Source organism: Oncorhynchus nerka, linkage group LG18 (genome assembly GCF_034236695.1).
Source record: "Oncorhynchus nerka isolate Pitt River linkage group LG18, Oner_Uvic_2.0, whole genome shotgun sequence".
NCBI classification, from domain to species: domain Eukaryota; kingdom Metazoa; phylum Chordata; class Actinopteri; order Salmoniformes; family Salmonidae; genus Oncorhynchus; species Oncorhynchus nerka.
In genome coordinates, this window is record NC_088413.1 from 30,874,101 (window position 1) to 30,889,301 (window position 15,201).

A 15,201-nucleotide genomic window follows, 5' to 3' on the forward strand; every position below is an offset into this window, starting at 1 on the left:
GGAGATGTTTGATGTGAGTCTGGAAGGAGAGTTTGCAGTCTAGCCAGACACCTAGGTACTTATAGATGTCCACATATTCAAGGTCGGAACCATCCAGGGTGGTGATGCTAGTCGGGCATGCGGATGCAGGCAGCGATCGGTTGAAAAGCATGCATTTGGTTTTACTCGCGTTTAAGAGCAGTTGGAGGCCACGGAAGGAGTGCTGTATGGCATTGAAGCTCGTTTGGAGGTTAGATAGCACAGTGTCCAATGACGGGCCGAAAGTATATAGAATGGTGTCGTCTGCGTAGAGGTGGATCAGGGAATCGCCCGCAGCAAGAGCAACATCATTGATATACACAGAGAAAAGAGTCGGCCCGAGAATTGAACCCTGTGGCACCCCCATAGAGACTGCCAGAGGACCGGAGAGCATGCCCTCCGATTTGACACACTGAACTCTGTCTGCAAAGTAATTGGTGAACCAGGCAAGGCAGTCATCCGAGAAACTGAGGCTATTGAGTCTGCCGATAAGAATATGGTGATTGACAGAGTCGAAAGCCTTGGCGAGGTCGATGAAGACGGCTGCACAGTACTGTCTTTTATCGATGGCGGTTATGATATCGTTTAGTACCTTGAGCGTGGCTGAGGTGCACCCGTGACCGGCTCGGAAACCAGATTGCACAGCGGAGAAGGTACGGTGGGATTCGAGATGGTCAGTGACCTGTTTGTTGACTTGGCTTTCGAAGACCTTAGATAGGCAGGGCAGGATGGATATAGGTCTATAGCAGTTTGGGTCCAGGGTGTCTCCCCCTTTGAAGAGGGGGATGACTGCGGCAGCTTTCCAATCCTTGGGGATCTCAGACGATATGAAAGAGAGGTTGAACAGGCTGGTAATAGGGGTTGCGACAATGGCGGCAGATAGTTTCAGAAATAGAGGGTCCAGATTGTCAATCCCAGCTGATTTGTACGGGTCTAGGTTTTGCAGCTCTTTCAGAACATCTGCTATCTGGATTTGGGTAAAGGAGAACCTGGAGAGGAGCTGTTGGCCGAGGTTGGAGTAGCCAGGCGGAAGGCATGGCCAGCCGTTGAGAAGTGCTTATTGAAGCTTTCGATAATCGTGGATTTATCGGTGGAGACCGTGTTACCTAGCCTCAGTGCAGTGGGCAGCTGGGAGGAGGTGCTCTTGTTCTCCATGGACTTCACAGTGTCCCAGAACTTTTTGGAGTTGGAGCTACAGGATGCAAACTTCTGCCTGAAGAAGCTGGCCTTAGCTTTCCTGACTGACTGCGTGTATTGGTTCCTGACTTCCCTGAACAGTTGCATATCACGGGGGCTATTCGATGCTATTGCAGTCCGCCACAGGATGTTTTTGTGCTGGTCGAGGGCAGTCAGGTCTGGAGTGAACCAAGGGCTGTATCTGTTCTTGGTTCTGCATTTTTTGAACGGAGCATGCTTATCTAAAATGGTGAGGAAGTTACTTTTAAAGAATGACCAGGCATCCTCAACTGACGGGATGAGGTCAATGTCCTTCCAGGATACCCGGGCCAGGTCGATTAGAAAGGCCTGCTCACAGAAGTGTTTTAGGGAGCGTTTGACAGTGATGAGGGGTGGTCGTTTGACTGCGGCTCCGTGGCGGATACAGGCAATGAGGCAGTGATCGCTGAGATCCTGGTTGAAGACAGCGGAGGTGTATTTGGAGGACCAGTTGGTCTGGATGACGTCTATGAGGGTGCCCTTGTTTACAGAGTTAGGGTTGTACCTGGTGGGTTCCTTGATGATTTGAGTGAGATTGAGGGCATCTAGCTTACATTGTAGGACTGCCGGGGTGTTAAGCATATCCCAGTTTAGGTCACCTAACAGAACAAACTCTGAAGCTAGATGGGGGGCGATCAATTCACAAATGGTGTCCAGGGCACAGCTGGGAGCTGAGGGTGGTCGGTAGCAGGCGGCAACAGTGAGAGACTTATTTCTGGAGAGGGTGATTTTCAAAATTAGTAGTTCGAACTGTTTGGGTATGGACCTGGAAAGTATGACATTACTTTGCAGGCTATCTCTGCAGTAGACTGCAACTCCGCCCCTTTGGCAGTTCTATCTTGACGGAAGATGTTATAGTTGGGTATGGAAATCTCTGAATTTTTGGTGGCCTTCCTGAGCCAGGATTCAGACACGGCAAGGACATCAGGGTTAGCAGAGTGTGCTAAAGCAGTGAGTAAAACAAACTTAGGGAGGAGGCTTCTGATGTTGACATGCATAAAACCAAGGCTTTTTCGATCACAGAAGTCAACAAATGAGGGTACCTGGGGACATGCAGGGCCTGGGTTTACCTCCACATCACCCGCGGAACAGAGAAGGAGTAGTATGAGGGTGCGGCTAAAGGCTATCAAAACTGGTCGCCTAGAGCGTTGGGGGCAGAGGATAAGAGGAGCAGGTTTCTGGGCATGGTAGAATATATTCAGGGCATAATGCGCAGACAGGGGTATGGTGGGGTGCGGGTACAGCGGAGGTAGGCCCAGGCACTGGGTGATGATGAGAGGTTGTATCTCTGGACATGCTGGTTGTAATGGGTGAGGTCACCGCATGTGTGGGAGGTGGGACAAAGGAGGTAACAGGGGTATGCAGAGTGGGTCTAGGGGCTACATTGTGAACTAAAACAATGATAACTAACCTGAACAACAGTATACAAGGCATATTGACATCTGAGAGAGACATACAGCGAGGCATACAGTAATCACAGGTGTTGAATTTGGAAAGCTAGCTAAAAACAGTAGGCGAGGCTAATCCGCTAGCACAACAAACAGCAGGTAAAATGGCGTTGACTAGGCAACGGGGCCGACAGGTAAGACAAACAAGCAGAAAGGAGTACCGTGATTAATGGACAGTCCAGCGTGCGTCAGCTATGTAGCCAAGAGATCAGTGTCCAGGGGGCAGCGGTGGATGGGCAGGGAGGCTGAGCTGGCGAGTGTTATCCAGGTTTTTAAAAAACTAACAATGACTAAATAGCTTGTAGCTAGTTAGCTGGTTAGCGTCTGGAGGTTCTTGAGTGTGTCATAAAAATAAAAATAAGAGTAAAAGTAACAGCGATTCCGTATCAAATAAGATGCATTGATTTAATTTTATGAATGAAGAAAAAATATTACTGTATATAGCAGTGACATGCATTCAGGGTAGGCAGTGTCTTGTCATCTTCATTTGGGAAGTGTGTAGTGATCTGGTACAAAATGAGCAAGCAGGCCAGGGAGAAAGGCAGCCTCGCTGTATCCCTTTTTCCAGCCCTTCAAAACTCCAAACTCAATGCAAGGCATTGACATGACTTGCGCGTGCGTCTTTTCTACCTTATACTGGCAGCTAAAGGACGCCAAAAGGCAGGCAGAGAGCTTCGCTGCCTTTCATGTGTCAATATGTCCCATTCATTTTCATTGCACTCAAATAATAGATGCGTATTGGCACGAAAGAAGTAATGGGATAGGCAGGAGTATAGACAGAGCTCGCTCCTGCCTGTGGACGTCACGCGTCATCTGCCGCCTTTTGACGGTTACGTTCATTTTACTGCTAGCTAAAGTAAGCTGATCAGGATGGCTAACACTTTGCATCTGAAACAGTGTCACTGGTTTTCACTGATTATGACAGAATCATCAAACTCGGGATGATTTATTCTATAAATGTCTAGCATACTTTTACAAACCTTTGTTTTGATGAAAAATGCCAGTTTTGACTTGATAGAAATACATCAAAATCTATCAAATGCCATTTTAAAGTGGTATAAATCATTAACTAATTTACTGTTTGTCACAGAAACATCAAACTAGGTTGGATTTATTCTATAAATGTCTAGCATACTTGATGCTGATCTGACCAACTGGGTTTGTCTTGGTGTAATATAACAGTAGGCTATGAAAACTCATGTAGTTCCATCCAATTATAAGTATGAAACTTTGTCTTAAAACTTTTTTATCAGGGTTATCCTTCTGTTATTATTGATCTAATGTTGTATTATCATGACTGTTATTATTCTACTATGAGAGATACTAGATACATACTATGAAATTCACTTTAATAGGTACACAAGTTGTATCTGGCACAAGTGACGATTAAACTGAAATGGTGTTGTGTTACAGCCAAATCAAAATATTTTTTCTCACCCATCTACACACAATACCCCATAATGACAAAGTGAAAACATGTTTTTAGACATTTTAGCAAATGTATTCACACCACCGAGTCAATACATGTTAGAATCACCTTTGGCAGCAATTACAGCTGGGGCGGCAGATGGCCTAGCTGTTAGAGCGTTGCAACTGAAAGGTTGCTGGATTGAATCCCCGAGCTGACAAGATAAAAATCTTTCGTTCTGCCCCTGAACAAAGCAGTTAACTGATACTGGCCCAAAGCTCTAACCACTAGGCTACCTGCCGTGATTCTAACATGTATTGACTCAGGGGTTGTGAATAAATTAGCTAAAATGTCTAAAAACATGGTTTTCACTTTGTCATTATGTAGATGAGGGAGAAATAATATTTTGAATTCAGGCTGTAACACAACACAATGTGGAATAAGCCAAGGCATATGAATACTTTTATAAACACTGTATGTTGGCTATATGTATTTCTCCCTTACCTTGCTCCCCCATCTTTAGTCCACTCAGCAGGTCAATGCTCTCTGGTTCGTCTTCTATCGTCTCCTCTTTGACCAGCAGCAGATCAGGCTTCCCATCCTCCATGTCTACTGACTGTAAGAGATACAGAGTGAGAGGATGTTGGATCAAGAAATCTGATGAGCACCTTGCTATGGAGCATCTTCTGCTTGGGCAATGAGGGATGTCTATGAGCATTATGCAAACATGTTAGTTAATTTGATACTATGTAACCATATTAGTTGATTTGATTACTTGACACTCATTAAAATGGTTTGATAATTCAATTGCATGGTCCCACACATAAGACAAAATGAATCAACACCTGGGCCTGTATCCAGAAAAAATCTCAGAGTAGGAGTGCTGATCTAGGATCTTTCCATATGATCTTATTCATTATGATCTAAAAGGCTAAACTGATCCTAGATCAGTACTCCTACTCTGAGAGGCTTTGTGGATACGGGCCCTGACCTAATACCATTCAGACAGTAGTTCACAGTGGGCTCACCTCAGTGAGACTGTGTGTGGTCCTGTGCTGCTCAGCTGGTTCCTCTGTGGGTTCAGGAGGTGTAGTCTGGTTGTCCTCCATGACCATGGTCCCCTCAGGGTTCCCCAGACCCTCCTCACACCCCTCCTCCTTCACCAGCAGCACCTCTGGACCCTCCTCCTCCTGGAAGAGACAGGTGATACAAATTACACAGACATACACTCCCTCAAGTACGTACACACACAGATAATACACTAGGGCTGGGAATTGCTAGGGATGTCACGATACGATATTGCGTTTTGATGTTCCAAACAGAGAGAACCAGAGAGAACCATGAGAAAAACAAATTGGCCCCGTTTAAAAAAAGATGGAGAACAAGCAATGAAGGAAACATACTGGAGTTTTGGTGCAGGTACAGCCAACTAGCGCAAAAATAATATTGTGATAGTCAAAACGATACAATATATTGCCCAAAATAATATACCAATATGTAACTGTACTGATTTCTTCCCCATCACTATAATAAGCACACTTTCAACATGGAATGTTTACCCACCCCCAATACCTTTCAGTCCTATACCATTTCACCAAGTAAAATTCCTGAACATGCAAATGTACAGTCACCTCAAATTATTGGAACCCTTAATAAATATGAGCAAAAAAGACTGTATAAAAAAAATTACCAAGCTAAATTATATGCTCCCAAAACTGGGAAAATTATATTATTTTATACTAATAGAATTGCTCAGAGAAATATTTTTTTTAACAAGGATTTTTTTCTTCTAAAATAAAAATAATTCCAATACTCCAGCACCCTCGATAACGACACTGAGCCTTTTTCCAAAATATTTTATGAGATTGGAGAACACATTGGGAGGGATATTAGATCATTCCTCCATGCATAATCTTTCCAGGTCCTTGAAATCCTTGGTCTGCGCTTATGGACTGCCCTCTTCAATTCAAACAACAGGTTTTCAATGAGGTTCAAGTCATTGCAAAATGTACATTTTGTGGTCAAATAACCATTTTTGTGGATTTTGATATGTGCTTGGGGTTAGTTTCAGTCTCCTGGCAGAAGCAACCAGGTATTTAGCTAAAATTTCCTGGTAGTAAAGTTCATGATGCAGTTAAGATTCCCAGGACCAGTGGAAGCAAAATAGCCCCATAACATTAAAGATCAGGCTTAAGCACAACCTTCCCAAGAAGGTACCCACTATCAATCACTATGGAAAGATACCTAATAAGATAGCACTCTCGGGCGAAAGCGGAGGAGAATGATTGACGTACAGGACAGACCATGAAGGACAACCGAACAGCTAAACAATTTATCTAGGGTCTACAGATGTGTGAAGATTTGTAAAAACGACAGGTCTGAAAACACATCAGGCAGGGATATAGTGTACACTACCCAATAGAGATGTGCAACGCATAGGGCAACCTGGTGAGACGGAGGAGAGGCCATGGCAGGAGCCAAACTACAGTCCCCAGAATCGCCGTGCGCATGACAAAAGGGGTGGCGATCGAAACATCACTGATGCACAAGGGGAGACAGAGGACCTGTGCTGTGCTGATTGGAGATTATCAGAGTACACGATCATTAAGCCCTGATCGTTCTTAAGATGGTCTGCTGCGTCAGCAAACAAGGAATGGGACATGTTCGACCGAGACGTGGATCAAGTGCTGGAGATGTAGGGAAGAAAATCCGAGCCATGTCAACTATCATCTGGAGCATAGGGGCTGGCAGCCTTGGAAAAAAACATCAAGACAAGAGAAAACCGATATCTAAAGAACATAACAACCCTAAGACGCGACCTGCGGAGGCTGAAGAAGGCTTTTCACCAAGCAAGGGAGGGAGCAAAACCAGCATTGAAGGACATCGGAGACAATCTGAGGGAGCGTATTAATACCTTGTGCCGAGCTGAATACCATCGCAGGGACAGAAGGAGGCGGATGAAGAAGAGGACAGACTTTACCCTTCCAGTGTCTATCAAAACCCATGGGGGACAAAATATCAGGAGAACTCAAAGCAATGAAGGAAGAGGTGGAGGAGCACCTTCGTGGAGTCCACAGTGACCTCAGGCATGAAAAGGAGCTGGAAGAGATGTCAAAACTCGTCAAACCAATGAAGCCACCATCCCCTTCGAGGTGTCCGAACCCAGCTGGCAGGAGATTACTTTCTCAAGAAGGCCAGGGGAAGATCAGCACCAAGGTCTAATGGTATTCAGTACAAGGCTGCTGAAAGTGGCATGGAGGAAAAATTATCTTGCAGAATGCTGGCAAGTTGCTGAGGGCTGTTTCATTCCCAAAGATGATAACTCCACAAACATCAAGCAATTCCGAACCATCTCACTCCTCAATGTGGAAGGTAAAATCTTATTTGGAATCCAGGCAAAGAGGTTGACAACATTCATGTTGGACAACTACATCGACACATCCATACAAAAGGGCAGAGTTCCAGCTGTCCGGCTGCCTTGAACACAATCTTCATCTCAAAGATCGAGGATGCAAAGCGGAAGCAAGAAGGCCTGGCAGTCCTGTGGCTGGACCTAACCAATGCCTACAGAACCATACCCCACAAGCTGGTGCAAACCCCACTCATGTACCTGCAAGATTCCAGAGGCTCCTCCAATGCTACTTCAAGATGCACTTCACAAGTGGAGAGGCTGGAGGTAGGTATTGTGGCCAGGTGCACTCTCAAAATCATTTTGTTTTCTGCAGCTATGAACTTCCTCGTTAAATCAGCAGAGAAGCTCAGACAGGGTGCAGTACCGGCAAGCGGCGTCCAGCAGGCACCAATCAGAGCATTCTTGGACGATCTGAAAATGAAGTCAGCTCCAGAAGGCTGATTTTGGAGGATCTGGAAGAGCTCATCAAATGGGCCATAATGGAGTTCAAGTCTGCAAAGTCAAGAAGCCTAGTCCTGAAAAAGCAACAATTCAAAATCAGAGAGGAGACCATTCCCACCATCAGAGAGAAGCCTGTGAAGAGCCTGGGAAAGTGGTACAGGGCCGATCTCAATGACAAAGATTGTGTGAAAGAGATGTTCTTTCAAGCCGACAAGTGGATGACATCTCTGGAGAAGAGCGGCCTAACAGGAAAGTTTAAGGCATAGGGCTACCAACACTGGGTACTTCCTAAACTCCTCTGGCCACTGCATGTCTATGAAGTTGCTCTTTCAACAGTGGAGGCACGAGACAGGAAAATTAACCACTTCCTCAGGAGATGGCTGGTCATCCCAAGAATTTTCTGCTCCATCGTGGGACAGCTAGAATGAGAAAAAAATGAGGAATAGCGGTGGAATGTATAGCAGATGTGTTACGGGCTGACCAATTCTGATATTTGTTGTGACTCTTTGCACTGATATATATAAAAAAAAAATATTCCATAATGTTGTCACCATCGGATTCTTCAATTTCCACACCCCAGACCAGGCCCTAATCCCCAACACTCGGAAAGAGACGGTGATATAGAGGCCAACGTGCAGGAACCAATAAATATTTATTTTCCACCATAATTTGCAAATAAATTCATTAAAAATCCTACAATGTGATTTTCTGGATTTTATTTCTTCTAATTTTGTCTGTCATAGTTGAAGTGTACCTATGATGAAAATTACAGGCCTCTCATCTTTTTAAGTGGGAGAACTTGCACAATTGGTGGCTGACTAAATACTTTTTTGCTCCACTGTATATCTAAAGTAAAACTAGTCCTATATCGACATAACCTGAAAGGAAGAAGCCACTGCTCCAGAACTGCCATAAAAATCCAGACTACGGGTTGCAACTGCACATGGGGACAAATATCATACTTTTTGGAGAAATCTGGTCCTCTGGTCTGATGAAACAAAAATAGAACTGTTTGGCCATAATAACCATTGTTATGTTTGGAGGACAAAGGGGGAGGCTTGCAAGCCGAAGAACACCATACCAACCGTGAAGCACGGCGGGTGGCAGCATCATGTTGTAGGGGTGCATTGCTGCAGGAAGAACTGGTGCACTTCACAAAATAGATGGCATCATGAGGTAGGAAAATGATGTGGATATATTGAAGCAACATCTCAAGACATCAGTCAAAAATGGCTTAAGGACAACAAGGTCAAGGTATTGGAGTGGCCATCACAAAGCCCTGACCTCAATCCTATAGAAAATGTGTGGGCAGAACTGAAAAAGCATGTGCGAGCAAGGAGGCCTACAAACCTGACTCAGTTACACTAGCTCTGTCAGGAGGAATGGGCCATAATTCACCCAACTTATTGTTGTAAGCTTGTGGAAGGCTACCAGAAACGTGTGACCCAAGTTAAACCATTTAAAGGCAATGCTACCAAATACTAATTGAGTGTATGTAAACTTCTGACCCACTGGGAATGTGATGAAAGAAATAAAAGCTGAAATAAATAATTCCCTCTACTATTATTCTGACATTTCACATTCTTAAAATAAAGTGGTGATCCTAACTGCCCTAAAACAGGGAATCTTTACTAGGATTAAATGTCAGGAATTGTGAAAAACTGAGTTTAAATATATTTGGCTAAGGTGTATGTAAACTTCCGACTTCAACTGTACGTACATATCCCCAACAGAAGCCATGGATTACAGGCAACATCTGCACTGAGCTAAAGGCTAGAGTTGACGCTTTCAAGGAGAGGGACACTAACCCAGATGCTAATAACAAATCCTGCTATACCATTCAAACCATCAAAAAGGCAAAGTGTCATTACAAGACTAAGATTAAATCCTACTACATCGGCTCTGACGCTGATCGGATGTGGCAGGGCTTGCAAACCATCACAAATGACAAAGGGAGACCCAGCCGTGAGCTGCCAAGTGACACGAGCCTACTAACCTACCAGACAAGCTAAATGCCTTCTATACTCACTTTGAGGAAAGCAACACTGAACCATGCATGAGAGCACCAGCTGTTCTAGATGACAGTGATCACGGTCTTCGTAACCAATGCGAGTAAGACCTTTAAACAGGTTGTTACATTCCCCAGCAAGAAAAACAAAATGTCGCTCAAACAGAAGGGGGAACTAACAAAGAGTCACTGACCACAACCAAAACAAAACAGGTGGGATTTTAGGAGGGGTTCACAAAATTTTCCCAAGAAGAGGCAAACAAAACAAAAACCCACACCAAACTTAAAGACAGGAAGCAAAGCAAAAAGTGGAGCAAAACAGGGAAGATCAGATAAATGATTGTTTGTCTACAAATCAAATAGGGAGAGCCAACTAAAGGTGTTAACTTTCCATGTCTCTCAAGACAACTTGAGCACTGGGCCAGCCACTCTTAAATATTACCTGGGACAGCACAGGTAAAACACCTTACGACTAACGAGATGAACAAGCCAGCACAGGTGGAATACATACTGACTAACGAGGTGACACCAATCAGTGCGCACCACGTGCGAAAGTGCTAACGCCCAAAATATAAATGGAAAAACCAAAGCCTGTCACAAGGTTAACATTCACAGGGCCGCAGGGCAGATGACCCGCTGGCAAGTGTCTTCACTGACATTTTAATTATCTTCCTGACCCCAGTCTAACACCTACAAGCAGAACACCATAGTCCCTGTTCCCAAGAACGCCAAGAAAACCTGTCTAAATTAGTATCACCCCGTAGCACTCACTTCTGTAGCCATAAAATGCTTTGAAAGACTGGTCATGGCTCACATCAACACAATCATACCAGACACCCTTGACCCACTCCAATTCGCCTACCTCCGCAATAGATCCACAGATGATGCAATCTCTATTGCACTCCACATTGCCCTTTCCCACTTGGACAAAAGGAAGATCTACGTAAGACTGCTATTTATTGACTATAGTTCAGCGTTCAACATCAGGTGGTGAGAATAGGCAACAACATATCCGCCACTCTGACCCTCAACACAGGGGCCCGTGCTTAGTACGCTCCTGTACTCCCTGTTCATCCTCCCTGTTTTTAAATTTTCTTTTGTGTTATTGACTACGTTTGTTTATGTGTAACTCTATGTTGTTGTTTTTGTCACACTGCTTTGCTTTATCTTGGCCAGTGTCATGACGTGGCCTGGGGGATAGGTTTATGACAGTCATAAATACCTCTTACCCCCTTTTTCCTCTCTCTACTCTACTGAGGTTACATTTGCAAAACCCTTGGTTAACATAGAGATTCTGGGAACATCAGAAGGTGGGGGGAAATGAACTATATTCTGGTAATCCGAACAATTGAACAGATGCGGTGGTACTTAATGAATATGATGTCAAGTTCGGTTGTCATCTGAGCCATTCTCATCAATGATAAGATGACATAAACTCGACAGTGGAAAGTCTACACATCAGAGTTCACATGGAATTGTTGTTCAATATAAATGTTTGAATATGAAATTATTTGTGATGGGATGAAATGTGATTTTATCTTCTAAGATGTGAGATTTGGGTTTTCATAAAATAGGGCTCTGCTCAATCAGTGGCCCGCCCCTGTGAAGGGACATGGGCTATAAAACTTTTCAAACACGCCCTCCTCTCCCTTCCTATATAAGCCCTTGACGACAATATAACTTCCTGTTCCGAGGATGTAGGACGACGGTCCGATGTCAGAATGGTTCAGATAATAACTACAGAATGAAGCCAACATCAGCGTGAGCTTTGGTTGCGAATGGTATGAACTTTGAACTCTTATTCACTACAGAAGTGATACCTCCTAGCCATTGAGTTAGCAACAGCAACTGCAAATGCAGGTTAGGAAGGAACAGACAGAGTATCCGGTCCACCACACAACGACGTTACTACAACGTATCCAGTTGACAACCAGAGACATTCTTCAAAGGACTCGGTTGGGCAACACAGCCTTCCATCTACCACCAACCTACCGAAGCGCAGCTCAGAGTAAATATTTATTGCATTTTCCTTTTCCAAATGGGCGGTAATTTAGAATGCACAATATACTGTATTTACGATAGCACAGCTTTGGCCTTTGTTCCTCAGTCTTCCCGCTCCTTCACTCAAACCCAGCCCTTTTTCTTTTGTGTAACAAGCTGTCAATATCTGTTCCGCCCGCTAGGGACGTTTTCCTTTATGACGTAATTTGTAATCAATATAACTGATTTAATTATGTGTATGTGTAATTCTGTGTGATTAGTTAGGTATATAGTAAATAAATAATTAAACCCAATTTTGTATTGCTGATTCAAATTGTTAGCCAGGGTTCGTGCAGATAACCAAGAATTTACAACTTTCAGATGAGACTGAATTAAGATGACGATTGATATTGACTGCTATTGATGTAAAATATTACTAGGTCTTTAAGAGTTTATTCGGAAGATAACAGCTCTATACATATTATTTTGTGGTGCCCGACTCTCTAGTTAATTACATTTACATGATTAGCTCAATCAGATGATATTAATTACGGATAAATTATTTTATAGAATAGCATGTCATATCACTTAATCCGGCATAGCCAAAGACACGACACCAGGATGCAGTTGTAAATGAGAACTTGTTCTCAACTGGCCTACCTGGTTAAATAAAGATGAAAAAAAAAAACAAGACTGCATGGCCAAGCACGACTCCAAACACCATCATTAAGTTACCGATGACATGACGTGGTAGGCCTGATCACCGACGATGATCAGACAGCATAAAAGGAATTCAGAGACCTGTCAGTCTAGTGCCAGGAAAACAACCTCTTCCTCAACGTCAGCAAGACAAAGGAGCTGATCGTAGACCACAGGAAACGGAGGGCCGAGCACGCCCCCATTCACATCGACGGGGCTGTAGTGGAGCGGGTCAAGACCTGCAAGTTCCTCTGTGTCCAAATCACTGAGGATCTATCATGGTCAAAACACACCAACACAGTCATGAAGAAGGCACGACACCGCCTCTTCCCCTCAGGAGGCTGAAAAGGTTTGGCATCGGTCCTCAGATCCTCAAAAAGTTCTACAGCTGCACCATGGAGAGCATCTTGACTGGCTGCATCACAGCTTGGCACGGCAACTGCATGGCATTTGATCGCAAGGCCCTACAGAAGGTATTGCGTACGGCCCAGTACATCACTGGGGCCGAGCTCCCTGCCATCTAGGACCTCAATAACAGGCTGTGTCAGAGGAAGGCCATACATTTTTTAAAAGTCTTCCAGCCACCCAAGTCGTAGACTGTTCTCTCTGCTACTGCACAGCAAGCGGTACCAATGCACCAAGTCTGGAAACAACAGGACCCTGAACAGCTTCTACCCCCAAGCAATAAGACTGCTTAATAGTTAGTCCGGGTAGCTATTTGTTTAACCATTTAACTATCTGCATTGACCATTTTTACACTAACTTTTTTGACTCATCACATACACATCTGTTACTGCTTACTGTCTGTCACTTTATTCCTAGTTATGTACATATCTACCTTAATTACCTTGTACCCCTGCACATCGCCTCGGTACTGGTACCACTTGTATATAGCCAAGTTATCGTTACTCATTGTGAATCTATTATTACTTTAATTATTATGCATTTTATTTTTATATTACTTCTCAATTTTCTTTCTCTCTGCATTGTTGGCAAGGGCCTGTATGTAAGCATTTCACTATTAGTCCACACCTGTTGTTTACAAAGCCTGTGACAAATACATTTTATTTTATTTGAGAGGTCAGAACGGAGGTGAGAGATTGAGGTCAGATCAGGTCACAAGTGGTCAGCCAGCAGAGCGCTCATACAGGCGGAGCAACGGCAACAACAGACTGACATTGCTGGGTTGGTAAACCAAGGCAGACTGGGTCTGGTATGCAGAACCAGGTCAAGCTGGAAGAAAGCAGAGTGCTGAGGCATGGTGCAGAGGGAGATCACAATGGCTGAGGAAGAAAGCAGGCATGTCAGAGCTGTAGGGCAGCTGGACACGTCGAGAGAGTATGCGAGACAGGGCATTCACCTGGCAACACTTCTAGAAACATGAAAGGACAGCAGATTAAATTTCTGGCTTGCTCTGTGTACAATGTTTTGCCCACACCAAAAATCTCCACATGTGGAGCCCAGCTGCACAATATGTGGATGACAAGCCTATCTCGAGTATGTGCTCTCCTACTGCAAAGCAGGTCTGACCAATGGTTATCGTTCTCTCGTCTAGAGGCACCAAGCAGGTGGTCCTCATTTAGCTCAGCTGCAGGGGCTTCGCGGGCCAATCACTCTGGAGAGCCCTGAGGCTACTAAGCATTGAAGGAGTGGCAAGGAAGAAGCTAGTGGCTGACGTAAGCAAGCAGGCAGAAGTGAACATCCTGTTGGATCTGCCTGAAGTGGAATGAGCGGTGTCAGCGCCAAGGAGGCAGTAAGGAGGCAGGGCAGAGATGAGTGGTGGATCGATGAGGTAGTTCCAGGATGCCAGTTCTGCCGTCAAGCCCCACTAAGGTGTCGCGGCATATAGTGTAGTCTGTAGTTTAGACTGTTTATAGTGTACTCTGTAGTTTTCTTTGCCTGGTATGTACATACTGTATGTGGGTTGAGTAAATTCTGTGTCGATACAGTGCCTTCAGAAAGTATTCACACCACTTAACTTAAAAAATATTTATAAATTGTGTTACAGCCTGAATTTAAAATGTATTAAATGTATATGTATTTGTCACTGACCTACACACAATAACCCATAATGTCAAACTGGAAATATGTTTTTTTTAAACAATCTTTACAAATGAATTCAAAATGAAAAGCTGAAATGTCTTTTGTCAATAATTATTCAACTCCTTCGTTATGGCAAGCCTAAATAAGTTCAAGAGTCACACATAATAGTGTTTAACATGATTTTTGAAGAATTTTTAAAAGAAAAATGGGCAAATGTTGCACAATCCATGTTTGGAAAACTCTTAGAGACTTACTCAGAAAGCCTACAGTTAACAATAACAGGAAAAAATACATTTAATCACCAAAATAAAATGAAGAGATAGTAAAATTTCATGATGAAACTTAATTGACTACCGTCTGTAAGCTGTTAGTGTCTTAATGACCGTTCCACAGGTGCATTAATTGTTTATGGTTCATTGAACATGCATGGGAAACAGTGTTTAAACTCTTTACAATGAAGATCTGTGAAGTTATTTGTATTTTTACAAATTATCTTTGAAAGACAGGGTCCTGAAAAAGGGACATTTAT

General features: G+C 43.8%; 1 protein-coding gene across 4 annotated transcripts in view; it reads right to left on the bottom strand.

Annotated features, from left to right (window-relative positions):
- Positions 1 to 15,201, bottom strand: part of LOC115145674 (sal-like protein 4) — a 30,263-nt gene that overhangs the window by 9,287 nt on the left and 5,775 nt on the right. For all 4 annotated transcript variants that reach the window (XM_065003956.1, XM_065003957.1, XM_065003958.1 and 1 more), the window contains exons 4-5: positions 5,118 to 5,279; positions 4,594 to 4,705 (exon numbers count right to left, since the gene is read on the bottom strand). In XM_065003956.1, the coding sequence (XP_064860028.1) occupies positions 4,594 to 4,705; positions 5,118 to 5,279 (274 nt within the window). The remainder of the gene's footprint in view (positions 1 to 4,593; positions 4,706 to 5,117; positions 5,280 to 15,201) is intronic.